General features: G+C 45.9%; 1 protein-coding gene across 1 annotated transcript in view; it reads left to right on the top strand.

Annotated features, from left to right (window-relative positions):
* DNAH9 (dynein axonemal heavy chain 9) overlaps positions 1 to 27,083 on the top strand; it is a 202,555-nt gene that overhangs the window by 30,151 nt on the left and 145,321 nt on the right. Inside the window, exons 18-34 of the mRNA XM_074847373.1 lie at positions 1,322 to 1,452; positions 2,568 to 2,694; positions 5,595 to 5,747; positions 6,750 to 6,875; positions 7,555 to 7,794; positions 8,875 to 9,035; positions 10,117 to 10,273; positions 11,110 to 11,214; positions 14,305 to 14,462; positions 14,780 to 14,918; positions 16,110 to 16,397; positions 16,873 to 17,083; positions 19,338 to 19,465; positions 19,950 to 20,058; positions 20,741 to 20,888; positions 22,487 to 22,661; positions 26,886 to 27,059. Coding sequence (XP_074703474.1) covers positions 1,322 to 1,452; positions 2,568 to 2,694; positions 5,595 to 5,747; positions 6,750 to 6,875; positions 7,555 to 7,794; positions 8,875 to 9,035; positions 10,117 to 10,273; positions 11,110 to 11,214; positions 14,305 to 14,462; positions 14,780 to 14,918; positions 16,110 to 16,397; positions 16,873 to 17,083; positions 19,338 to 19,465; positions 19,950 to 20,058; positions 20,741 to 20,888; positions 22,487 to 22,661; positions 26,886 to 27,059 — 2,730 coding nt within the window. The remainder of the gene's footprint in view (positions 1 to 1,321; positions 1,453 to 2,567; positions 2,695 to 5,594; positions 5,748 to 6,749; positions 6,876 to 7,554; positions 7,795 to 8,874; positions 9,036 to 10,116; positions 10,274 to 11,109; positions 11,215 to 14,304; positions 14,463 to 14,779; positions 14,919 to 16,109; positions 16,398 to 16,872; positions 17,084 to 19,337; positions 19,466 to 19,949; positions 20,059 to 20,740; positions 20,889 to 22,486; positions 22,662 to 26,885; positions 27,060 to 27,083) is intronic.

Here is a 27,083-nt window from a genome sequence, read left to right as displayed (position 1 = left end):
GTTTCCCTAGTGCTGCCTCAGGATGTTTTTGTACTGTAGGTTGTGCTTGAGCCATGCTGACAACACTTAACAGCACTGCCAGGGGACTGACACCCAAGAGGGGGTGTGCACAGCCCAGTGACACCCTGATGGTACACCACTCTGTCTCCGTCCCTTCATTGTGGTCTGCTTGGACTGTTCTTCCCTCTGCTTTGGAGAGCCCTGGACACACCTCTCTTACTGTGCAATACATACAGGTGCTAATAACCAGTGCCCCGAAGGCTGTACCATGTGCCAGCAAACTGTTAATATCCAACAGCTCTCTAATGGCATATATGAAATTGCATCACGATTTAAATCTGCATCCTACTGGGCAGCTGGCTGCATCTCAGTACCCGTCTGGCTGTCTGGCAGGTGGCATGGATCAGCAGCCTCTTCCCTTCCCTAGACAAAAAGATGAAGCTCAAAGCCTCTGGAGGCTGAACCTCCTCGGGATGCAGCCAGGGCTGGGGGAGGATGTGCAAGCAGGGCATGGGACGCATATCTGAAGCTGGCTACTTGGCTTGCATGCAGGGAGGGCTCAACCCTTCAGCCAGAGCTTTGCTGCCGGGGCTGAACGCAGGTTAACATGGAAGTGTTACCAGGAAAGTTTGGAGCACTTTTATTCACTGTCCTGGCTCATTCAGGAGGCCTGGCTTGGGAAAAAGGGAGGAACAGAGACATTTTGAACATAGCTTTAATTATTCTTCGCTGTTAACTCCAGAAATCCAGGGTCCCTGTTAGGTGCAGAGCACAATTGCCAGCATGCTCCTCCACTGCCAACATGGGGTTTCCATGGCCTCACTCAAGGCTCTCCTCTGCAAGTGTCATCATACCCATTTCAGGGATGGGCACTGAGACTTCTGTGTTGTGGCAAGAAGGGAACAGGGAACTCACATAGAGTCGGTAGCCTTTCCCTCATATGGGAGCATCTCCTGCTGCTGTGGCCAGGGAAACTTGATATTTCATCTGCACACAGGAGAGGAAGAGTTTTGAAGAGACCTTCAAAGGGAAATTCAATCCCATGAGAATAGTTGGTCCCATACATTGGCTTCTGCATGGATCGCTTTATCCATAACCCTTTGGGATACAGTGAGGTGGCGAGTGCCCAGCTGGAGACTTGTTTCAGGCACATGGCTGGAAAAGCCCTTCTGAAATGGTGGAGAGGTCCCCCTGCACTGGACAGGAGGCTCTCTGCACAGAGTCTTTCTCCTCAACCCAAAGACAGCACCCAGAGGATGGGATCTTTTAGCACAAAATTAGTGTTTTACGATGAATGTGTTCCTTGTATTGCTTTTTTAAGGACTCCAAACGCTTTGAAGGGATTGATGTGGATTTCAAAGAACTGGCCTATGAAGCTCAGAAAACCCCAAATGTAGTTGAGGCCACCAATAAACCAGGTCTGTCCCAACAACTGGAGGACATTCAGAGTAGGTACGTAGAACTTCACAAATCCCAGGATTTTGGCAGAGACTGGGATCAACTCTAAAAAGTTTAACCTGTGCTCTAGAGCTTTCTTCCTAGGCTATGCATTCCTTGCATTCAGAAGTTGCAGCATTTCTGATCTTTCTTGAGTCTTTTTATTTGTGATCCATCACCCTGAAACCCCCGAAGTGGAGTCTGGCTTAATGTATGTGCAAATTCCCATCCTGAATATTGATTTGCACATGCACAAAGCTAGGCATTCAGCTGGTTTTAATAACACATGGCCTTGCTGCCACCCCAGATACAATGTCTTAAATATCTATTTAGCAGTCCAAGCAGGGATATCTGCAGCAGAGCTGAGCCCATGTTCTTTAATTTACGAAATTATCTCTGTGTGTATACCCTTGACACATGATATAACTAGGCTCTTTGAGAAAGACCTTAGTGTCCTGAGGTGGATATGCTTCTCACTTAACATATGAGCTCATCTACCTGGAACACACTTAAAAGTTAATATGATAGCTGTTGTGTCAGTAATAACTATCCATTTAAAATAAAGATTTATTTTATTTTTTAATCAGATAAGGCCAATGTTCCTCACAGAAGACTAGCTGTATGTTATTTATGAACTTTGTAAGCTCAGCAGGAGTTTAGCATGTAAGCAATGAAAGATCCATTTTAGATCAGTGCAAACAAGTTTCCTTTCAGGCTTTGCAAACACAAAAAGCTGAGTAGGTCTGAATCAGACTTTAAAATGCGGCTCATTAGAATAAAGCAGTTATGGAAACTTTTATCCCAGTGTGAAATCACCTGTGGCAACTAGGAGTTTGTCTAAAACAATAGGTCAGACTGCAAACCCTTTCTAGCCTTTTTTTCCTCCTGTGTTTCTGCTTTTTCATGAGGCTTCTCTGACTCTTAGGCTGTTTGACCCTTGGGAGTAGAGAGTTACTGTGAGTTACTATGTTGATCTGTTCAGAAAATACTGTAGAGGGCCAGCCTACAGGTTCAGCTCATGTCTGGCATTTCCTCAAGGTAGGGGAGTGTCTGCCTGGTAACCCAAACTGTAGCATGAAACATGAAAGGGTATTTACCCGCCTGTCCCGGCCTCTGCTTTGTCTCCCCAGGTTGTCTCTGTGTGAGAAGGCTTTGGCTGAATATTTGGACATGAAGAGGTTGGCCTTTCCCAGATTTTACTTCATTTCTTCTGCAGATTTATTGGATATTCTTTCCAATGGCACCAACCCACATCTGGTAAGCCTTGTAGTGCGTACATAACCTTTGCATTTTCTAGCTGTCAGTAATGTCACGGTGGAAGATGCTGTCTTGGGTCTCTCCCGTAGCTTATCCTTTCTGGAGTGCTTTTTCTCCCACCCTCACCTGGATTAATAATAATTCACAGCTGATCTTCATCTGTCATCTTTGAAGGGCCACATGTGCACTGTATGTTGTCTGATCTAACCCTGGTGATGCTTGCAGATGGTTCTGAAAGTGTTGCACAGAGCAGAGCTATGTTTTTGATGCCATAAAAACAATGGGTTTGTTTCTGCTGGGATACAGTGAGTTAGGAGGAAACCATCTTTCTTGAGGATCTCAGCCAAAACTTGTGGCTGACCTTGGATCCCCAACCTGGGATGCCACCAAGCAGCATCTGTGTTGAAAGAGCCACAGACTGGGCCTTCAAATGTGGAAGTGTTGACCACTGATGCCTTGGAGAGTTCCCTTTTTTTAGGCAGAAGAGGCATTTGCTAGTCAGCCACTTCTTCCTTCCCCCATGCAAAGGTCTTTGGGATGCCCTGATTATAGGGGGAGAGAAGAACACAGCCTGAAAGTGGTAAGACAGCTGGTGGTCAGACAGGTGCTATGGCCAAGGCAAGCAAGTAGATCTCTTGGGTTGCCATCCATCCCTGCACAGCTCAGGGGATGGGCTGGGTATCTGACCTCCACTGGGCTTCTGCACCATCTGACTGAGGAGGCTTCTCCTCTCTACGCTGTGTTTCTGGGGATGGTGCCTGAATGCCAGGTGTGGGGAAATCACTCCAAATATAGCATTCCTCCTGTTGACTTTGGTGGATTTCTGGATCATCCTGTGGAGGAACCTGTAGTAACCTTCCTGTTCTAGGAAATCGCTTCACTGTGCTCTTCGCCCCATTCCCCAGAGGAGCACAGACATCTCCTATCCCCCAGTGGGCAGAGTTCAGAGGATTCAGCCCTGCAGATGTTTTTCCATACAGAGCATAGCAGCGTTACAGTTGATTATTATTGCTACAGGAGTTGCTGTCAGGAAACCTTGGCCACTTTGCCTGGCATTGCTGTGCTCTGGGCCTTGTTTGGGATACATCATTTATCCTGAGGTTGGTATGTAAAACTAATCAAAATGTTCACAGCAAATGGAGACTGTTGGGTAAGGAACTAATTCCTTATTCCATCTTTCAGTAGTGAGTAATCTCACCTTCTTTAAGCTTTTCATCATTTTCAGCATTCATGTGAGCACGTGAATGGAGAAGGTTTGCAGTGCATTTGGAAATGCTGTTGTTTGCCACTAACCTTTAACACTGCTTATATCTGTTTCTGCTGCTGGGTGATTTCAGCCTGCAGAGTATCATAAGTACATATTTGATTGATACTTAAAATGGAGAGAAAAAAACTACAGGAAGCAAAGTAAAGGTACTGTGTTGAAATGCTCCATGGAGTAAGAAAAATTCCTGGCGTTTTCTGTTATTCAAAACTATTTGCAGTAAAATCAAAGTAAATGTCAAGTAGGATCATATATGGATACACTCTCAGCCTTTCCACTGTAGTTTCAAAGTCTGATAATTCCTAAAGGAGGATTAAATACACGATGATATTATCCTCTTGAACTGGGTATTGAACTTGTGCAGATTCAGGTGTACCCAGGGCTCCAGCGGGAGGATTGCACCAAGTGCTGGAGTACATCCAAAGCCCTGAAGACTGACTGGGGTCTGGGAACAGACAGTGGGGATTTGTGAGCAGAAACTTCTAGATGTAAGAAAAGGTTTTTATGGTTTACTTAAGATTTGAAAGGAGATATGCTTATCTGGGGGGAAGCTGAGTGCCTGTTGCTTCTCAGATATACTTAGCACCTTCCAGGATTTGGCCCTGCTTGAACATGTGTAAGAAGACTACCAAGCTATGTCCACCTGCAGGACAGCTTGTGAGAAGGAGTGTTGTAATCCTTTGTAAGAATTAAATGGACAAGTCCACTTGTCTTTCTGTGAGAGCGTTAGAGCACCAGGCATTATGGGCTGTTTTCATTTCTCATCCTACCCATGGGAGTCTGTCCATCTCCCTGTCTCTGGCTGTCACTGGGAGAGCCAAGTCCTGTCTGGGACAGCTCTGTGAGCTGACCCTTGCCGTGGGAACATCAGTCCTGGGAGAAGCCTGCCTTTGTTGGCAGTGGTGTGTGACACACAGTGATTTAGTTGTGTGTTATGTAGTGATCTAGAAGAAGTGTTGGTGACCTGCTCAGCTCCCAGCAGGCAGGTGCCAATGTTGAGAGCCTGCAGCAGCAATGCTAACATCTCCCTGTTGGCTTCTCAAACCCACCAGGGTATGAACAAAACAGGACTGAATTATCCTTTTCCTTCTGGAAGAGTGCTTTTGGTCAAGATGGGGGTTTTGTAGAAGGTCTTGGTTGTTGAGCTATTTATCATGGATCTTGGGCAGAAATTCTCCATGGAGGAGAATTCAGGACTTTTCACTGACACAAAATTGATTTCTAGTAGTGAAAAAACAGAAGAGTTCATAGTGAATAAAACTCTAGTGAGAATAGGATGAGGTGGAGCAATGGCTAGAGACCTCTCATCACTACGTGTAGGGAAATTGGGGCTAGGAGGTCATGCAATGTTTGAATGTTTTCTGTGCTTTTGCCCTGTATGGGAGATTTCCCAATAGGGAAATAAAATTTATTAAGGCATGTCTGTTTTCTAAATGATGTAGAAATAGGTGGAAGTATTGGGAGAGACAGCAAGAGACTTGCACTGGCAGTATCCTGGATATGTATGAGAAGATGTGGTGCTACCAAGATGTCCAAGATCATGCTTTGTGAACATGATTGTTCCTGTGACCTGTATGGTGAACTGCATTCTGCTTGTCCTGTCTCAGTCATTTTATTTATACAATTCCTTTTGTAGGTGCAACGTCATCTTTCCAAACTCTTTGACAACTTGGCCAAGATGAAATTCCAGCTGGACTCTGAGCAGAAGGCAACCAAGGTTGGCCTGGGAATGTACAGTAAAGAGGAGGAATATGTCAGCTTCAGTGAACCCTGTGACTGCAGCGGACAGGTGAAAGGTTTTTGTCTATCAAAACTGTCCAGTGGAGTCTGCTCTCCTGCCCCTTGTGTGGGCTTCTGTTGCCAAGATATCGCAGAGCTTCACTACTCTTCCTTTATGTGTGAGAAAAGCTGGAAAAGGTGGTGTGTAATTCAATTCCTCCTTACATCACAGCTCTTGGTCCCACTGTGCATAGGTGGAGCACAAGTGTCACAGTCCGCAGTGAGAGAAAAGACTGTGGCCTTTTTCTAACTAGGTCTTTTTATTTGAATTTTTCTAAGATGTTTTGAAGGTTAGTTTTACAGCTTGTTACAAATATTCTCGGTAAGGGAGAGGATGCAGATTGAAAATAGACTAAGCTATTCCATAGTACCTCTTCATGGGTATCTTTTGAAAGAGAAGGCTTTTTTTCCTGTTTTCCAAATATTCGTTCTTTCATACGATGTGTTAAAGTATGAAATTTAAGAATCAAAGTACTGCTCGGCTTATCTGTCCCTCTAGTGGCACCTTTCTCCATGGACTGTTATAGGAAGCTAAAGTACATAATACCAGCTACTGAGTTCCCCGCTTGCTGCATTTAAACTATCTTCTCAGTGAGGGCTTTGCCTGTGAAATACTAAATTCAGCAGGACTTGTGTTTCCCAAGTTTGGCAGCAGCTTTCTCCTGCTGCTGGCAGATTGTGCCCTAGTCCCATGAATGATTCTGTCATGGCCTGGAGGTGGAACGCACCAAACTAAATTACTCATCGGTGGAGTTCATTTTGGTTTCTCCTATAGCTGGAGTTCAGGAAAAATCTGCCTTGCATTCTTGGTGTCTGGAAATAGATGCTAATCCTGCAGTACCAGAATTGGCTAAATCCACGCCGTCTGAAGGAGGCTGTGGGGCTTGTTCAACTTGAGAGTTGAAATGCTTGTCCCATTCCCTATCTTCACTGATTACCAAAGATCTTCACTAATTACCAAAGGCCCTTAAAGAAGAGCAAATATGTTACTGTGATTTAATCTCTTCTCCAGGTTGAGGTCTGGCTGAATCACGTACTAGACAACATGAGGGCTACTGTGAGAGACGAGATGACAGAAGCCATCATGGCTTACGAGGAGAAGCCCAGGGAACAGTGGCTCTTTGACTACCCTGCCCAGGTATCTGCCACAGCTCCTCAACTCCACTCAGGCTGGCATGTGGGAAAGGCAGCACTTGGCTTCTCCTTCAGTTCTGTCCTTCCCTTCTTTCACTAACAGCCTCCAGCTGTGGATGGGGATGTTTCTAGTCTCCACTGTGCTGTCCAGGAGGGAGGAAGGATGAGTTGTCCTTTATCCTGGCAATCTCCTGATGGAGTTTCCAGGCTGAGCTCCATGCTCTGATTGGGGGTCCAGGGAGGATATTCTCTTGGCTGGATTACAGAGCAGGGGAGCTTGGGCAGTGCCTGCTGCACCCAGTGGGTCACGAGAAGTCTATACACCCAGAGGAGTGAGAGGTGCAGCAGGAAAAAAAAAGTGGTGAGGCTTAATGAGAGAAAAGAGCCCCTCAGATGCATTCTGACATCCTTATGGTCTCCAGCTCTTCCTCCTTTGCTGTGTCAGGCATGTGAAAGGTGCTGATTTACTAATAAGTAGCTGCTAAATGTGTCTGCCACTGATATGATGTTTTAAATGAGTGTCACAGGGCAGATCCCTGTTGTCCTGTCTGCTGTGACTACTGTATGAAAAAATACTTTCATGTCACGGATACTTCATCATTGATCTTCCTGTAGATCAGACATTCTTGAATGTAAGGAAACTCTGGTGTTTTCCCTGATACTTAGCCAGCCCATTTCCCTAGGTGGCTCTTTCCTGCACCCAGATCTGGTGGACAACCGAGGTTGGGATTGCCTTCGCCAGGGTGGAGGAAGGCTACGAGAATGCGATGAAGGAGTATCACAAGAAGCAAGTGACCCAGCTGAACACCCTTGTTACCATGCTGACTGGGCAGCTCTCCAAGGGTGACAGGCAGAAAATCATGACCATATGTACCATTGATGTGCATGCTCGGGATGTGGTGGCAAAGATGATAGCGCAGAAGGTTTGTGTTTGCAGCTCAGCATGGTCCTGTGTTGGGCACTGGGAGCAGGGGTTGTGGGAGTGAGAGACGAACCACAGGCCATTCAGATCACTGCCTGTCTCAGTGGGAGATACGTGACTACATTTACTTCTACAATGTTTGCGGTAAGGAGGCAGAAAGCCACCGTAAGCCTGCAGTGCTGTTCTGTACCATGGCCATGCAACACCAAGGGGCTTGTTGTACCTCACCACATTCACACCAGGAGTGAGAGTGTGATCCTGTGTCCTCTTGCCAAGGCACGTGTTGGTGGATGATGGTGTGTTGGGAGGCTGCTGGATGTAGTCTCAGTTATGTCTTTAGAAAATAAGAAAAAGCAGTTTGGCTTTTATTTTTATAGCCTCCTTGGTCTGGTGGGGGGCCACAGGAACTCCTTTGGGACTCCTTTGTCCTGCACACCTCTCTCACACCACTTCCCTGTCCTTGACACTGTGTCAAATGTCCGGACCTGTAGTGGGGAAGATGCCCTGAGTGTCCTGGCTCATGACTTTACCCTCATTTGTGTCCTCTCAGGCGCAGCCACACTTCTCGCAGGGTTTCTGGCTTCAAGGCTCAGTTGGATTTGATGGTGCCTTGGCCCAGGTGAAGCAGTCCATCTGCTGGGCCTGCCTGCTGGTTGTGCAGAGAGCACTGACCATGGCTGTCCTTGTTCCCCTGTTCCCAGCCCCTGGTGTTGTCTGTGGCCCCTTCCCTGTCTAGACAGCCTCTGCTCCTTTTCTCACTCTGTTTGCATTATAAGAGCCTCTTCACGACTTGCTGCTTCTTAAATCTCCTTTTCAGGAGTTCTTTGTGCTGCTTTTTCTCTTTTTCCTCTCCCACCAACGTGGTTACTAATTTGATTCCTACCCTCTACTGATGGGAGATGGGGAAGTGACACTTGTCACCACATTATAGGGAGGTGACCTTCCTCACCACACCTGCCTTCACAGGGAGGACCAGCCCATCCCCAGTGAACACTTTATTGCAGTCACCATTTTGGCACCCGAACTGTGTGTGCCTGGCCTCCCCGGCCTTCCTGTGATGGTGCTTGTGGGTGCGTTGCAGGTGGACAATGCCCAGGCATTCATATGGCTGTCACAGCTCCGGCACAGATGGTCAGATGAGGAACGGCACTGCTTTGCCAACATCTGTGATGCCCAGTTCCTGTACTCCTATGAATACCTTGGCAATACCCCTCGGCTTGTGATCACTCCACTGACTGACAGGTAAGTCCCTGGGAAACACCATCATAACTGGGCTTTGCCACACAGTTAGAGAAAGAGCTGCTAACAAAGATGGATTTAGTTTTGACACCCGCATCCCTCTTGTTCTTTCTTTGTGTCCCAGCAAACCAGTGGCAGAGCTCTAACTCTCACCTGGTTTGTGATTTGATGGTGTTACCCTCTGGGGTATCTGTGCCTCAGATCCGGGGGTGGGATTCAGCTCACAGATTAAGACGCTCACTTGTGGGTGTCTGCCTGTGCACAGGATGTCCACACCCCATAGAGCTGGTGAGTCTAGAAAGCTTTCATCCTGTCTTGAAGTAGACATCTACTGCATGGTTCAGTTGTCTCAATGGGGACACCTAGAGTGACTTGAGATGCTCTGCATTGTCCCACCTGGCTTCCAGCTGCCAATCTGGAAGCATATCTTTCCACCCTGTGTGACATTTCAGTAGCCAGGAGCATCTCAGGTGGCTCTAGTCACCCATGTTAGTCAGCTGAGCCAAACCCTCATGCATTATCAGGTTTTGTTGGCCATATTAACTACAGCTCTGTGGCTTATAGAGGTTGTGTAGAAACCTGCATGTGGGCACTTCCCTGGTGTCCATTATCAGCATGATGGAGAAGCTTTGGGGCTTGCTGCAGCATTGAGTGAGATCATTCATAGCCCATCTGAGCAGGTTTCTGTCAGTGATGGGGAATGGGATCCTCTGGGCTGAAAACCACTGGGAAGCAAGAGTAAGGTCTTTTAGAAAGGACAACTTTTTCTCATACTGCCTGGGACATGCCCAATATCAATGAGTTTTATGAGGATCCAAAGAAAGCACAATCTGGATGTGAAGAAGTTGGGCAGACCCTAGTGGAATATGAGTATCTCTTGGAGAAAACACGGCTGGGCAGAAGTGGAAATTAATGCTCAGGAGCACTTTCAGCTTAGACATGCACCCTGCTCGTGTACAGCTTTTCAGAAGAAAGACTCTCCTGAGTGCATTGCCCTAGTGCCATTCTTCTGCAGCCCAACAGTGACCTGTTGGACCAAGTTTCAGTGTCTCTCCCTTTTTTCCTTCATCCTTTGCTGTGAAAGATGTTACATCACCCTGACCCAGTCACTGCACCTGACCATGAGCGGAGCACCTGCAGGCCCTGCAGGCACTGGCAAGACAGAGACTACCAAAGATTTGGGGCGAGCCCTGGGCATCATGGTGTATGTGTTTAACTGCTCTGAGCAGATGGACTACAAGGTAATACTCCCACCTTGGCTGCAGTGCTGTCATGTGGGACTGGGGATGTTGGGAGCCCAATGAAACCTGAAGGATGAGAGTAATCCAGCTGAGATTGCTTTGATCCATCACCTCTCCTCAAATCCCTGCTAGGTTCCTTTCTGCTGAACACCTTGTATTCCTTCTCCCTTTTCTTTAAGACTTTCACAAGGTTCTTTAAGAGGCAGAAGACCCAAACTGTGCTCTCTGCCTCGTTACACCTTTCCCTTCCCTTCTGGAGTTAGATTCCATACAAAATGCTTCAAAAATTTTGGCCTGTTCAGTTGAGACCAGGGCTGTGCTAATATTTTGACCCTGGTCATTTCTTCTTGGCATGGTCTCAGGCTGACAGGCCCTGGCATGAGAAGAGACCTGTCCCAGTTTTCTCAAGATCCTCTCCCAGAATAAGGCTAAAACGTGCTCAACCTTCAGCCACTGCAGAACGCTGAATCGTTAGGCTAAGTCTTGCTCTCTGCTGGTCTGGCACAGTGCAGTGATTTTGGTAGCTTCAGATCATATTTTATTCAGCTTATGGGCTCTCCCAGGAAGTGGGGCTGTCAGTAATTCAGCACAGGTGACCTTTAAATGAAACTAGTGCACAGATATATCGAGAAAGTGCAATTAGCAAATCAAATGGCAAACTGTGCAGAGCTATAAATATTATAATTGAGTTGTGCCTGCTGTTTCCATGCATTTTTCTAAATACCCACAATAGACTGTAAATTGCTATAAATAAACAGGCTGGGAAATAAAATCCATTTTTTGCTGGAGTTGATTCCATTTGTGATTTCACTCTTGTAATTTATTTTTTTTTCTAGTCTTGTGGGAATATTTACAAAGGCCTTTCCCAGACGGGAGCCTGGGGCTGTTTTGATGAATTTAACAGGATCTCAGTTGAGGTCCTTTCTGTGGTTGCTGTACAGGTAAGTGGAGAAACACTCGTAAGTAAATACAAACAAGGCAGAGTTATGCTGCAGCCTTTGGACAAGGGTAAATATGGAAAGTGCATATTGCCAGTTTCAGTTCTGTGTGTAGGCAGGTGAGGGATTATATCCCAAGATTAATCACATGAATATCACAGCACTGACAAAATGTAGCAGTGATGTGCTGCAAACGTTTTTGTCACTTCTTTTCTTCCCCCAGTTACAGCATTTGTTCTGAGGCAATTCTTCATAGCATCTTTTCCCAGATCAGTATATACCATGGCTCTGTACCTATTCCTTCTAAGGAAGACACTTGTGTCATTAATATACTGTGAGATAATTGCAGCATATGATTTTAGGGAGGAAGGTTGCCTTGAATTATGGCTACTCAGCCTGCCATGTAGGGAATAATTTTCATGGAGGGGAAAGGTGCTGTTTGGGGCTGATCCACAGCCTGTTGGACTTTTAGGGTTACTTATTGCCTCCAGTCAGGCGCAGGTTGTGTGTCATATTCAACAAATAGGAGTATGTTCAAGATTAATTTTCTTAACACATATAACCTGTTTATAATTAATGTTTATCTGTCACCAAGACTCTGTAGTCTTCTTTCTTTCCTTCTCTTTTCATATGGCTGTAGATTTAATTCCAGTGTCTGTAATGAGAGCTCTGCAAAATGGCTTTGGAGGGTATTACTGGCCAAGTGGCATAATTCTTAGGAGGAATGTGTGCAGCCCCGTGGGTGCAGTGTGGTGCTCCTAAAGCCAGTGTCAGCTGGGTGACACTTGGCAACTGGAACCTGCAAATCTGCAGCCCTTGCTTACACACTTGCCTAGGATACCCTGACACTGTGGGATTAAAGCTAGAAGAGAGCTAGTTGAGCTCTGCCCGGCTACACATAGGTGTTTCCCCTGTAGAATGATTTCTGGTCTCCTCTGTAGTGTAACCGTTCAGTGCATTTTATTGGTGAGTCCTGTGTGAAGCACAGCAGCAGTCCTTGGAGAAGGGCTGGGAAGGAGACTGCCCTTCCCATTATGCTAGAGAGTCCTGTTCTCTTGTGCTTATATATAATCTGGCACTTTGCCTTCTCCTTCCCTTCCTCTTAGTGGCCTGTGAGGAAATCTGGAAATGTTTTATACAGGGTAAAGGATTGCAGGAGGAGAGACACTCTGTACCCTGCTCATGCCTGCCCAGCGGGTGGTGAGAGCGTATCCAGGGTGAGTGCTGCGGGTGTGAATCTGGCAGGGGCTGAAATCTGGGGCAGCCCAGGTATAACCAACAGATAAGAGCAGGCCCCACTACTGCTTCTGGCTGTTGCTTTGAGGGAGAGCTGTGTCCAGATGTTGTCCAGATCCTAAATCTCATTGGTATCCTCTGAAAATGCCAGGTAAATCCATCTACCAGGGGAGTTTGAGCAGAGGGTGGGTGTTCAACTGCACTGTCCAGACTGAGATAGCTCTGACATGGGCAGAAACGAAAGTTTTAAGCCTTGGAGGACTTCAGTGCTGAAAATTGAGGTGCCAAAGTATCAAAGTTCTTCTGAACCCAAGTGTCATCTGAGTGCAGGTTTTAGGATCCCAGTGTCTGACTGAGGTGCTGAATTCTTCCTAGACTCCCTTTTGGGCTTGGTATTGCAGAAAGATCTAGAGCCCAGAAGTTTCTACACTTTTGTAAATGTTTCGGTCACAGACATTGTTCTGAACCCCTTCATGAGCTCCTCACTCATCTCTCTTTCACTCATAATTGATACCTTATGTGACGCCCCAAAGAAGCCCCAGGCAGGTACAGGAGCTTATGCATCTTTCCCTCTCAATTTCTCTTCCGTCAGGTTCTAGTTTTAACTTGTCATTGAAAAAAAGTCTTTGAGGATCTTAAAATAAAAAGGGAAACTGAACAAAAGAAGCCCAGATATGACTCAACTGTTAATGATTCCCTCGCTCCTGGCTGGAGCATAGCATCTGAAGAAAGCAGCACGGCTGTCATTCCATCATCATGTCTCCTGGCTGCTATTAGGAGTGTAACCATGGCAATGTTTAATTGGCTGTCTTAGTCATGCAGCTAATGTCGATACGGTTCCTTACAGAGAAAAATTCGATTAATTGCTTAACTTTAAGATGGCAAACAGCAGTAAGGTTAGAGCAGTGAATATAGAGAGATTTCTCCCTCACTGAAGTGCTGTTTGCAAGAAGGTGATCTGGCTTTAATAAATTTACTCTCTTTGGAAGGTGAGAAATGAGAAGAGCAAAGCTGCAATCAGGCAAATATAAAAGACAATACAATATTAGTGAGTGAAAGTGTCGGGGGAGGTCTTACAACGTCTACCTTGTGGTTTTGGTTTTAAATTAAGCATCTGATGTCCCAAAATCTTTAAAAGCAATATCAAGTGATCAGTTTGCAATTGAGCTGAGGCCAAGTTTACTGGGAAATGCTGCTCCTTTTTTGGGCCTAGTCAAGCAACAGAGCAGACACAGGCTGGGTTTAGGGCTGTCATGAAGAGCAGTGGTGTGTGGAGAGAGGTGAAAATGGGTGGAGGGAGTCAGGGGCCTGCATTGCATCAGACTCTTGGGACTGCATTTGGGTGTTGGCTGTGTTGTGGGTGCCTGGACAGCCCCGCATCTCACCTCAGGCATCTGGCCTCCCGCTAGGCTGGGAAGTTGAAAGAGATGTTTTAGCCTGCGGTGGTGGTTTTGCTGTGAGGTGTGCTGAGAAGTGTCCCACGGGTGATGTTAAAAGCCAAGGTGAGATGCAGGCAGCTTTGGAGGTGCTTCTTTCTCCTAAGCTGTTCTTCCTCACCCACGTCTGTCACCGTCTTATGGAGCAATGTTCCAAATTCTTGCAACTGCTTTGCAGTTTGACTGCCCAGTCTCTTCAGCTCTCTTTTCTGCTTTGTCAGAGTTTGATTGTGACAGAGAATTGATATTGCCACACAGATTTACTCCAAACAGTGTATAAAGCTTTATATAGTCAGCAAAAAACCAAAACAGAACAGTGATAAGCCCCAGTCATTATGGGGCCCAGTCTGAGGAAGGCAGCATGGTTTGATGTATTTTTCATAACTGAATAGCAATACTGTAACACTGTCTTGCTTCCTAGGTGAAGAGTGTGCAGGATGCAATACGGGAGAAGAAGAAATCCTTCAATTTTCTTGGAGAAGACATTAACTTAGTTCCCTCAGTAGGCATTTTCATCACCATGAACCCTGGTTATGCAGGGCGAACCGAGCTACCTGAGAATTTAAAAGCTCTCTTCAGGTGAGTCCAGGTCAAGGTTTGTGACCAGTATTATAAGACTGGTGGAACTTGCCTTTTGGAACATCAAGGCTTGACTTAATTCCCTTAGGGAATTCACTTGCGTTGGGGATTCAAAGGTAGTTTCAGCCTTGGGCAACAAGTCTGGGTCTTGCAATACACAGGGAGACCAAAAGAGCTCAGTCCCTTGCAATGGGAAAGCCAGGGTGTGGCCTGGCTCACTGGAGAAGACCTGGAAGATAAAGCTGCAAATCCACTGCCCCTAAGACCTGTAGTTAAGAATTACTTGTTCTGCAATCTTTTCTTGCCTGTCTTTTTAGGCCATGTGCAATGGTTGTGCCAGACTTTGAGCTGATTTGTGAAATTATGTTGGTGGCTGAGGGATTCATCGAGGCTCGGGTGTTGGCCAGGAAGTTCATTACTCTGTACAAACTCTGCAAAGAGCTCCTGTCCAAACAGGTGAGCCCACTTCTATGGCTGGATGGTACAATAAAGCCTGTTGGTCTCCAAAATCAGCAGGAGCATGGCACTCAGCCACTCACCTCCATGGCTAAAGCTTCACAGCTTTTATTTAATAACTACATTTGTGCTAGCTGCTGGGAGAACAGAAGGTTTGTGATCATCAGAGCAATGAAACTTTCTAACAGCTTTACTAGAGGATCTGCAGGGACAAAAGCACTTGACCAGCTGCATCAGTGAGCTCAAATGACACCATGGTTGGGGTAGTATTTGGTGCCCTTTGCTTTCCAGTCTCTTAGTTCTTATTGATTCTCCTGTCTGCAAGGGGTTTATGATGTCTGTTCCTCTCCAAGTTCAGCCTAACAGTTCCGTGTCATGTCAGGTGCTGACTCTAATTAATCAGATTTTTTCTTGTCATCATTTACATAGATCAAAGCTGGTTCCAGAGAAGAGTTGAATCAGGAGTCCAGATGAAAAACCTGATCTTGGCAGTGCCAGCATGAGGCTGGGTGGGAGATGCCTTGTCACAGAAACTTTGTGCTGTGTCTTGGAGGTGTTGGTGGAAGCTGTGGCCTCCCACACAAAACAGTCAGCTCTTGAGCTGTGCTCTGGAGGGTCTTAACAGAAATATAAAGAGTTGTTTGTTGGCTTGAGAGTTCCTCTCCTGCCTCTTTGTGGTTCTTTTTCAACAATATCCTTAGTGGCCCCTGCTTGACGGACTGCCTCTGGGACCAAACATGCCTGGTAATCATGTGATGGGCAGGATGGAAAAACTTGGGTACTTGGGGCCTCATAAAGGACTAACAAATCTTTCACCTCAGTAGCTCCTGCAGGTCCAGGGGTCTGTCTGGCCTTGCTTTACTGCTTTATGATTTAGGTGAAACAAATTGCTTAGTTTTCTGGAGTACAAGTCCTACTGCTGTCTTACTGCCAACTCTGAGCCCAGGTGATGGTATGAACAGCTGGATTATTTGATTCTTTAATACTGTCCCTGAGAGGAATCTCACTTACTGAAATGGAAATCAGGTAGCTCAGGCTGGTGGAGGTCTCTGGCCACAATGCAAATAACAGATTTAGATATATTTTCATTGCTGACTTGTCTGGCAGTTGGAGCTGCTGGTTCTTACCTCTGCATGGTGGTGTACCAAGCATAAACTCATCCCTCCTTTTTTCCTCAACCTCCCTGTGTAGGATCACTATGACTGGGGCTTGCGTGCAATCAAGTCAGTGCTAGTTGTTGCCGGCTCCCTCAAACGAGATGACCCAGAGCGACCTGAAGACCAGGTTCTGATGCGCTCACTTCGTGACTTTAACATCCCCAAGATTGTGACTGATGATGTGCCAGTGTTTATGGGGCTGATTGGGGATCTTTTCCCTGCACTGGATGTGCCTCGGAAGCGTGACCTGAATTTTGAGTCATTTGTGAGGCAGGCTGTGCTGGACCTCCGGCTGCAGGCTGAGGACAACTTTGTGCTCAAAGTAAGACTAAATGATCTTCTGCTGTATCTACAACACCATCAAATCATTTGGGTTCTCTCAATCATCTTTGCTTCTACAAAGAGGGCTCTGCACAGTGTTCCCCTTGCAGGCAAACCTTGATGGAATACATGTCAGCTATGCTGGGTCTGATGCAGTTGCACCTGCCCCTAAAGCCAGCACTGGTTCAATCCCTGAGTTTACAAAGGGGCTAACTCTTGTAGGCTCATGAAAGTGTGGCCCCTGGAGAGCAGAGTCTCATTGGCTGATGGCTGTCAGATGTAAACAGTGCTGGAGGTTTGTCTGCAGCTGAGGATTTCACCCATCGTGATTAGAGTGGCTAGACCAAACTCAATGTCAAAGCCATTTGTGTCTCTGGGTCACATCTTTCTAAAGAAGCAGCCCAGCGTGAGCTATTTTGTAGATCTCAACTTCAGTTTGACATCTTTGTCTAAAATTTGGGAGTGTTTTTTCTCAGGTGGTGCAGCTGGAGGAGCTGTTGACTGTCCGGCACTCTGTCTTTGTGGTCGGTAATGCAGGCACTGGCAAGTCTCAGGTGATGAGATCCCTGAACAAGACTTACCAGATAATGAAGCGACGTCCCGTCTGGACAGACCTCAACCCCAAGGCAGTCACCAATGATGAGCTTTTTGGCATCATTAACCCAGCAACAAGAGAATGGAAAGATGGTAAATGTCTCTGCATTCCTGAATCTGTAGATAAAGAAGGATATTTTTAATTAACTTCCAGCAGCAGCAGGATGACTGGTTATTTGTATGCTGGTCTAAAAGCCCAGGTGCTTGTCTGCAGCTCACAGCCATGTGAGAGTTTGTTGTTGAAAGGATACATAGGATGTTTTAGCTTTTTGATCTTCAAAAGGGAAGTATAGCATGATCTTGCTTTATCCTATTGCCGTAAGAATAATTATCATGTCCATTAATACCAACACTTACCAGTTCCTGAATGGGGCAGGCAATTTTTGGGGGTTGGCTGATGGAAGAGAGTTCCCTTCTGCCCTATGGTGTGCACTGCCCCCCCCCAAAATGTGCCATCCTCAGGTTTCCATAGCTGGTAGCACACATGCAGTAGCCTTGAAGTGGTGTTTTTCCACTTAATATTGCTGCCCAATTTCTGTAGTACACCAGCATTTGCCAGTCTGTTGATCCTGATTGCTCCTGAGGAAAATAAGATGAGCATTTAAAACTTACTGAAAGTTTACAGAAATCTGGAGTGAAAATGTTCGGTTGTGACTAATACATAAAGGCAGCTTTGATTTACGTGTGCAGCTGGTTTGGGAGGTGTGGGGGAGGTAAGGGAAGACATTGCTATAAATCATCCTTGACCAGAAGTCCACCAGGAGATGAGCTGCCACCCACCTCCTCTGGCCCCTGCCACTGAACCCTCCTGACCCCCTGCTTTGCTTCAGTGCCAGGGTTAATTTCTTTTTAATTGTAATTAGGGACCCTAAATCAAAATGACAGAGGGAAGCGTGGGATACAGCCTGAACTCTGCAGACTGGCTGAGGGCTGTGGGTGGCACTGAACTGCAGGAGGGACATTTTGCAGGTGGCTGTCCAGTGGTTTCTAGCCTATAATGTTTCAAGGGAGCTTACAGGACTCCTCCCTGAGGTTTCAAGGCAAGTATTTTCTGCATTAACCCTTCCTGGAAATTTTGTTTCTTGTCAAAGACCAGCAAGGCAATCTTCATCACAGCCTAACAAGAGATGATGTGTTCCCTTACGGATCAGCCCCTTCTTTTCCTCTTCCTGTTTTCATCCTGTCACTCCTTTCATTATAAGGAGTTGAAAAGGTTATACATGTTAGATGGTAAAAGGTCCCACAAGGGAATCCTAAAAGTGTTTGTAGAACCCAAACTTTAAATCCCAAGACTCTCTGGTGTGGATGCACAAGGTTAGGAGAGAGACACTTTTCTCTCTGCTGTCATGGTGTATATGAGGGAAGCATTGATGCTCTGAGACAGTAGCCACTTCTGATACTAATGACGTTGGAGCCAGTTTCCAAGGCATGTGTCCAACAAGTGAGGAACTGAGTCGAGGTAGAGCCAGTGAAATGTTATTTTTTTTGACTCAGTCTCAGAATTGGATACCTGTTTCAGGTGAGCTGTTCTGCATTTGTTGTGCACAAGATTTGTCTTCAGTCATATAATGCCACTAGCTGTTCCTGACCTGGATCACAAAGAAATAGCTTGTCCTGGAGAGAAAAAAAAAAGTGTGCTTGTCACAATTCACCAGAAGATAGGCTTTTTTTAATGTTTGCCTGATGTTTTTTCATGAAGACCAGCATCTCCCTAGGTATTTTCACATGTAGAGGAGAGCAATAGTTTTGTGGAGTTTTCATTTGCTCTGCAGTGCTGCTGCTCTATTCCCAGCCTTCTTGCTCTTCTTAACATTCATTATTTACTCCCCTCGAGACACTGTATCCTCTCTGTCTCCTTGATTTTACTGACATTTTGTTCTGTCATTCAATGTCAGTCTGTGCTTGTTCTCCCCTCAATCTCACTACAGCCATGACCCAGTGTTTAATGCATCTTGATTTCCCTGATATACTTTGAGCCACAAAAAAAAATTTATAAAAATTTTTAAAGCATATTCAGGTGGTTTTCTCTGCATTGTGTAATTCATGCCTTCTTTTGCCTCTGAGTATCTGCTCTTCACTTTCCTTATCTTTTATGATTGTCTGTGGGAATGAAGCTTGGGTGTAGATCTGCAGTCATTTTCAGTGGTGATAACTGATAATTTTATTTTTCTTCAAAGTAGACTAGACCCATATCATGATATAGTAATATTTATGTACAGATGCATAGAGTTTTGAATTCTTCAGAGGAAAGCTTTAATTAGGATAATTTTGAGTAAGTTGCTAGAGAAAACTGTTAGAGCAGGTGACAACTTCAGTGTTCATCAACATATTCCTGTCACCCTCCCAGGACTGTTTTCATCAATCATGCGAGAGCTGGCCAACATCACACATGATGGTCCCAAGTGGATAGTACTAGATGGAGATATTGATCCGATGTGGATTGAATCTCTAAATACTGTGATGGATGATAATAAGGTAATGAATATAAGTTAAAGAAACAGGTATTCCTTGACTGCGTGGTGTGATTCAGCCTAGGAGAAATGCAGATGCTGAAGTAACACCTCCAAAATAATACAGTTGTGTTTCTTCAGATATACCAAAGAATATTGCATAAAGAAAATGGTGCATGAGGGAAAAAGCTCAAAGCATGTTTTCTTTGGAATTTACCTTTCCTGGAGAATTGGGTTCATCAGTAACCACAAATGTCATAACTTCAGGTCCTTTAAAAATAGAGTGGGGTCATAATCCTGTACCTTTTTTCCCCACCCTAAGGGAGTGCTGTTGATTCTGGGTCATGGAAGAGAGAAGGATCATTCTGCTACCTGTTAGAAATCAGCTGCTTTGCTGAAACTGGTCTGGCAACAACCAAGTCTTTTAGTGCAAAGTACTGAATGCTTTTCATTCCTATTCCTGGGGAGGTCTTAGTCTGTCTGTCTGTCTGTCTGTCTGCCACATGCAGGTGCTGACCCTGGCAAGCAATGAGAGAATCCCTCTGAACCCAACAATGCGTCTGGTCTTTGAGATCAGCCACCTGCGTACAGCCACCCCAGCGACTGTGTCCAGAGCAGGTGAGTCCTGGACTGAGCTTCACACTGGGATTTTGCATGGACCAGTAGGATCTAGTGTCATTAACCAGTCTTTTCTTAGCCAACTTGGTCCCTCTTGAAAGTTCCCAACCTGAGATCACAGCTGCCTTTGGTGAACAGCGTTTCTGTTCCTGAAGCACATGGACAAACTGAGGATCCTGATCCCAAACCCGTATGGGGACCTGTCATCATCTTGGAGATTTACCTAGAGCTCTCTGACTGTTGATGGATAATCATGGCTTTAACATTGCTGAGAGTGTCCCTGTTGTGCAGAGCCCTGTATGGACTTGATGAGGAGAGGGACAGTCTTTATTCCAAAGAGCTCCTGATCTTCTGGAGAAGTGCATGAAGTATGGGAGAAGGGAATGAAGGTGTCCCCTAGTTTTATGCATGGGGAAATGGAACCCAGAGCCATAACATGACTCAGGCAAGACCACATTCTGAATTTGGGGCAGGGCCATGAAAGGTGTCCTGGTTCCCTGAGTTAAGTCTCTTCACTGTTAATGTTTCTACTCTGCAGTGGGGCAGGAGGAGGGTGTAGGTAATGGGACACCCAGGCATATTTGACAGGGTTTTAGTTGTGTAGCTGAGAAATTCTGCTGGAGGAAAGGAATAGTCTCTGCTGTGTCCTTACTGTATGTTCTCTCTTACCCTGGGCCTAAAGGGATCCTGTACATCAACCCATCGGATCTGGGCTGGAATCCCCCAGTAACCAGCTGGATTGACAAGCGAGAGATCCAGTCCGAAAGAGCCAACCTGACAATTTTGTTTGATAAATACCTGCCGATTTGCCTGGACACCCTCAGAACAAGGTACTATCTGAAGAGTGATTGTATCTCTGCTGGCAAGGGCAGGGGGACACCTGCTGCTTTCCAGACCAGCTGTGCTGTGCTGGGGTTGTGCTGCATGTGGCATGGGTGGCTGGTTTCCTCCTTGCCCCTGAGACACCTGAGCATCATCAGCTTAAGCTCAGAGAAACAACAGGGTGAGATGGGGGAGCTGACACTCCTGTCCATCCTTTGTCGTTCAGATCTAGTTTTCATCAGATGTGATTGTTCCTGTACTTCTTGTACCAGATCTGTATCTCTTGGAAAGTAAATCTGGGAGATCCTAAAGAGAGTCTTTTCAGTCTCCAGATGTCAGGCTAGATCTGAGTTCACTCCACAAGTTTTTTTTCAGTAAAGTAGATTTCAGACCACTACTGAAGGAGATATGGAGAGAAGAAGATCCTTTTATCCTCTCCTCACTTATTTTCCTAAGCCTTAGTGATGAGAAGGATGTTGGTGTTTGTGGGAGAGGGTGGGATTGCTCTACAGGCAGATCTCTCTTGAATTCCTTTTCTGATCCATTTGAACAAAATTAAGTCACTCTGTGTGCATCCAGCCTGGGCATGTTTCATGGTTGGACACCAATCCAATGAACATGTAGAACTTGGAGATTTGGAAGGGCCCTGGTGCTCCTTGGCTTGAGTTAGCTTCAGAGCAGTGCCCACAAAGAAGTCACACGGTTTTTGCTTATCATCATGGGAAACAGCTCTCTTAATCATACTGTGGTGAGGACTGGCCAAAGTAGAGTCCCAACAAACGAGTAAGGGAACTTCTCCCATCCTTGATTGCTTCCCATAGTTGCCCCCTCATTAAAAAAAAAAAAAAAAATTTAAAAATATCAGTGTACATTGAGCATGGGAGTTGTCAACCACAATGGGGAAGTGTCAGAAGGGGCTGCATTAGTGAAAGTAATGGTCTTTGGAAGCAGGAGTTAGACATCTTACTAGGGAGCTACTCCCTGGGTGACCAAGCTGGTTATAGCTGTTGGCAGCAAAGTCCATAGGACATTTCCCACTCTATTTGCTGAACGTTGTGTCAGACCGTGAAATCTACGGGATTAGCTGCAGGCAGCCCTGAGCTGAGTATTTTGGTAGCTTGCTTAATTCAGAAATTGTAGAACCAACCTTTCAAATAGCTATAATTACTTTATGGAGGGCTTCAGTGCTGTTACAACATTAGTTTGGAATTCTGTAAGTGTAGCTTAAACGAATGTAAAATGGCAAGATGAAAGGTTTTATTTTATTACTCCTCTATTTGACCGCTTTTGAACTCATCGTGTTCACAGAAAATCATTGCCTTTAGCAAGTCTTCCATTTTACTTGTTTCAAGAGGATCAAAGTTTTAAAATGCTTGAAACTTCTGATTACTGTTATTACTTGTATATGTGCCGGTGCCAGCAGGTCCGAGAGAGAGAATGGGTGTTCTCTTTATTGCTGTACCCGAGAATAAGACACACACACACTGCTGACAAGTAAAATGCTAATATTCTGAAAAAGCATTTCTAAGCTTGCCTTCCTGGGTTGTGAGTGCCTGTGTTGCTAGACCCAATTATATCTCCCATGCTTTCAATTTCCATCCCTTAGATTTAAGAAGATTATTCCCATTCCTGAGCAGAGTACAGTTCAGATGCTGTGCTACCTCCTCGAATGCCTCCTGACGGAGGAAAACACACCTCCTGATTGTCCCAAGGAGCTTTATGAACTTTACTTTGTCTTTGCTGCTGTCTGGGCCTTTGGTGGATCAATGTTTCAAGACCAGGTAAGAAGGAAGATGCCACATCAACATCTTTTACACAGGCCTTTTTTTTTCTTTTTTTATACTTTCCAAAAACATAGTGCTATATCAGTAATGCTGTTTTCCTGGGGCTCTCATATAGGTGATAATAAACTAGAAACCTAAATGCAACTATTCCTTTTGCGGAAGACCATGTTATCCAGGGTGTAACACCAGAGGAGACCAGCTGAGAGGCCATAAAGGCGGTGGGATGTTTGCTTATGGAGACACATTACACTGGGGAGAAACATTAGGTTAATTTATAGAGGCCTGTGGATGTGCACAATGTGATCAAATTAAGAGTGACTTACCAGGTGAATATATTAGTGGAGCAGTATTTCAGCCATCTGACTGCACAGGTAGACATTGCACTATATAACACAAACCAACAGTGCTTTGTCACTACTGACTTTCATTAAACAGAGGTGGATGTCAGGAATTGGCTGTCCTCAATTTCTGATAGAAGTGCATAAGAAAGAGGGGTGGTCAGCAGGGCAGGATGGGCTTTGGGGATTATGTGATTCTGCTTCAGTGGAAGTAGACAGTCACTCTGCTCTTTTGAAATACTCTGCTGGGAACATGCTGACAAGGTTGAGGTTGGTGGTTGTAGGCACTCAGCTTGAATGCCCTTCCAGGCAGCCAGCTGTTGGATGGTCTCTAGCATGAGATGCTGGGATCAGTCAGTCTGTTGGTGGATGGATGTCCACACCCAAGACTGTAGTGCTGTAGTGCTGGAGGACCGAATCTAGAGATCAAGATCTTCTAGGGCCAGGAGGATTAATCAGGCCAAGGATCACTGGTGGTGTCTCTGACATTCAAAGTATGCTCATGTCTGAGAGGAAGACAGGGTACTACTCTCCTTGCTGCTTCCCACAGTACTCTATCCTATGGATTAATTGCAGCTGTCAGCCTCTGAATCCATCAGCTTGCATTAGACAAGGTGAGTGTGATCTCTTGCATGGCCGATATTATTATAAGACAGTTTTCTCAAGGACAGCATTAGATACTGCATGTTTTCGAGATCCTGTTCATGTCCTGGTCCTTAAAACATGGGAGAAGTACTGACAATTCCAGCTGGGCTGAAACACAGCTGCTTTGGTGGGAGCTGTAGCATGTGAGCAACAGGGTTCTTGGGAAGGATCTTCTCCAGACTTGCCTGGGCGAAGCAGAGTTGTCCTGCTGCCTTTGACCTCCCTGGTCTCTGTCTCTCCCTGATGTCTTGTGCACAGGAGAGGACAAATGGGCATTTCCTTTTGCCTTTCCCCCCTTCTGCCTCACTTCCTGGCCACATGGCTGAGCTCCACTGGGGCCACCTATTGGGGCCCCACCGGGGCCACCTCCATTCCATGGTTTCGTGCCCGTGCGTGCAGGACGGCTTTCCACCTCTGTTGGCATTGCAGTTTCCAGATTGACAGCTGCGCAAGCTAGAGATTTTTAATGTGATTGGTTCAGAGGCCGACAGGAGAAACCTGAGGCATTGTAGAGGGGTCTAAGAGCATGTGTAGCACCTGAAGTCCTAGATTTTGAGTACCAGGTTTTCAGCAGGTAGCACAGGGAACAATGCGAGTAGCTGCAAAGCCTGCAGGTGGAAATATGTTTGACATCTGCTGGAGCTTTCACTCTGGTTCTGCCCAATCCCTGCTGGGAACCTGTCAGGTGCTTGCACCTCCTGGTTAGAAGATACCTCGTCATCAGGTCTAAAGCATGTTGTTCTGATGTGTGGGTCTGCCCAGTGACAGGACACTGCTGTCAAGGGCTCAGAGATCCATATCTGGTCTCTAGTGGTCTTGTGTCAAGCTCTGTGTTGTCTGGACTATGTGAAAGGTCTCTCCATGGACCTGACACTGGAGATCCTTCCCCAGCTTTGATGGTGGCACTGATGTTCTCAGAGGCTCCTCAAGTGCTCACTGAGGTCTCTTCATGTTTTTTCCATGTGTCTCAATGCTAGACCAACAACATCTGCTGGACTCTTCACATTTGCTTCATGCTAAGGAGCAGATGTTTCAAAAAGTGATAAACAACACAGGTCAAGCTCAGCTAGGTGTTCACTTGGTGCCATCACGCCTCGTGGCCATTGAATGACCTGTGCAAGACCAGATTTCTCAGTCCTTGTGGAGGAGTTAACCCTCCATTTCCTATGTGCCAGCTAGGAAATACTCAGCCTTAGTGTTGTCAGTGCACGCTGACTTAAAAAAAACCCAACACAGAAGAGCCTGGGAAGCACTGCTTGTCCTTGCTTCAGCAGTACAAGCTGCTCTCTAATTATAGGAGCTTATAGTTCCTCAAGCAAGTCAGCTGGAGTGCAGTCGCACGGCAGATGGACACTGCGTTCCCTGCGCCGGAGCAGAGTCAGTCCCTGGCATCGCAGGCTGCTGACTGCTGCCTGCCTGGCTCCCCAGGGAGCGGGGTCTTGGCGCAGCTTGTTTTTGCTGGGCTGCTGTGCGGGTTGCAGGAGGAGCTGTGCTGCATGGGCACAGCATCCCTCTGGGAGGTTTGACTTTGAGGCTGGACTGTGCATTGCTACCTGTGATGCTCTGTAAATGTCAAAGATGAGAGTGTGAGGATACAGCAGTCTGAGTGAGGGGAAGCCTGATGAAAAATGATCCAATATAAAATCTGTTTATTGCTCTCCATTGAAGGTGCCCTTCATGCTGACCTTTTGCTGCCGAAATGTCAGGAGAAACAGTCTGGAAGGCTTCCCACTACTCTGTGCTTGTTGGTGGGTAGCTGGGCCCCTGCATAAAAACAGATGATAGATTTGCCATTTCCAGGCTCTGAAATTAGCGGAAATCCATATGGGGTTTTTATTAAGGAAGCAGTTTGAGTTTGACACTGTTCTGGCAATAGAGCCGGGGCTGGAGCAGCTCCACTTAACTGCTCAGTTAGTGAGGGCGGGCAGCCCATCACAATGCAGCTGCAGGCAGTTTGCCTGTGCAGAGGTAAGGGCACCCTTGTGAGAAAGCTTTTAGCAGTGATGCACATCCCTCTCCACTGCAGGCTACTCTGCTGCTGGCGCTGAGGAGTTGTAACAACAGGAGAAGAGAATTACAGTTATTCCACCTCTCTGAATAGCGCGAGACTGCAAAATCATGGATACTAATAACGTGTTTTTCAAATCCTCTGGTCTTTTGATGGATGGTGGCTCAGAGGACAGACAGTACAGAGGACACTCAGTTCAGCTTCAAACCCAGGTTTCCTGATGGAGGCTGAGCAGTCTATGGGCAATGTGTTAGCTGTCCTACGTGGGCTTCTGGCCCAGGAAAGCAGGTCGAATGGCTATGGGGAGGAGAGACCAGCAGATGCCCCGGGAAGAAACTGTGCTGTTAAAAATAGCTAAATTATGCATCTAGTATTTCACAGACATCTTTTTAACAGCACTTTTCCCCTCCTCCCCTCGCCCACTTCTCCCCAGGGCAGAAGGCTGTGGTCCCTGTTGTCTGCATGGGAAGGCATGCAGGTAGAGTGACTGGTCCAATGTCATACAGGAGACCTGGGGCAGGGGAGGGGACTAAGCACATTTTGCAAGTCCTGACCCAGCATCTAAAGCAAAACTGTCAACCCAGCTCTTGAAATAATTCAGTTGCTCCAAAATCTCCATGCATAGAAGGATATAATGGGGAAAAACAAGAAAGTGGGTGCTTCCAGGGCGATATGGCAGTGCAGAAATACAGCAGAGCCAAAGTGGCAGGTCCCTCTCTGGTGCTTTGGTACACTGGTGTCTGCAGTCCTGCCTCTCCAAAACATTGTGGCTTGAAAAGAAGCCAGAAGACAACAATTAAGTATTAACAGGGTGGTGTGATTTATGAGGAAAGGCTTTAGTATGCATGCTTTGACTAACCATGACCACAGATGTAGACGGATGTTGTGTCCTTGTCTGTTGGAAGAAGTAGGCACCAAGAATCAATCAAGTGGTCTGTTTAGACATAGGCACGTATTTCTCTCTTTCAAATTGATCCATCTATCTAATCTCAGACATACCAAGAGTGATCAACACAGAGGATGAATTATTTAGGTGAATAAATAGGAGTGATGAGAAGAAATGAAGAAAATGAAAAATTAGGCTTAATAATAGGAGAAAGGATAAGATTGTTACACTGTGGAATATATTTTAAGGACTAATCCCACTCTGGTGGACTGGGATAGGTAACATTCTCCATCACTAATGAATTTCTCTGGATTAGCATCTTTTCTCCGCTTTTTGTCTTGCAGCTTGTGGACTACAGAGTGGAGTTCAGCAAGTGGTGGGTGGCAGAATTCAAGACTATCAAGTTTCCCTCTCAGGGCACAGTCTTTGACTTTTACATTGATCCAGAAACAAAGAAGTTTGAGCCTTGGTCTAAACTTATTCCCCAGTTTGAATTTGATCCAGAAATGCCATTACAGGTACGTGAACCTTGTGTGTTTTTT

This window comes from Strix aluco, chromosome 21, assembly GCF_031877795.1.
Source record: "Strix aluco isolate bStrAlu1 chromosome 21, bStrAlu1.hap1, whole genome shotgun sequence".
NCBI lineage: Eukaryota > Metazoa > Chordata > Aves > Strigiformes > Strigidae > Strix > Strix aluco.
Note: the sequence above shows the minus strand (reverse complement) of the source record. Positions and strands in the feature narration are given on the sequence as shown.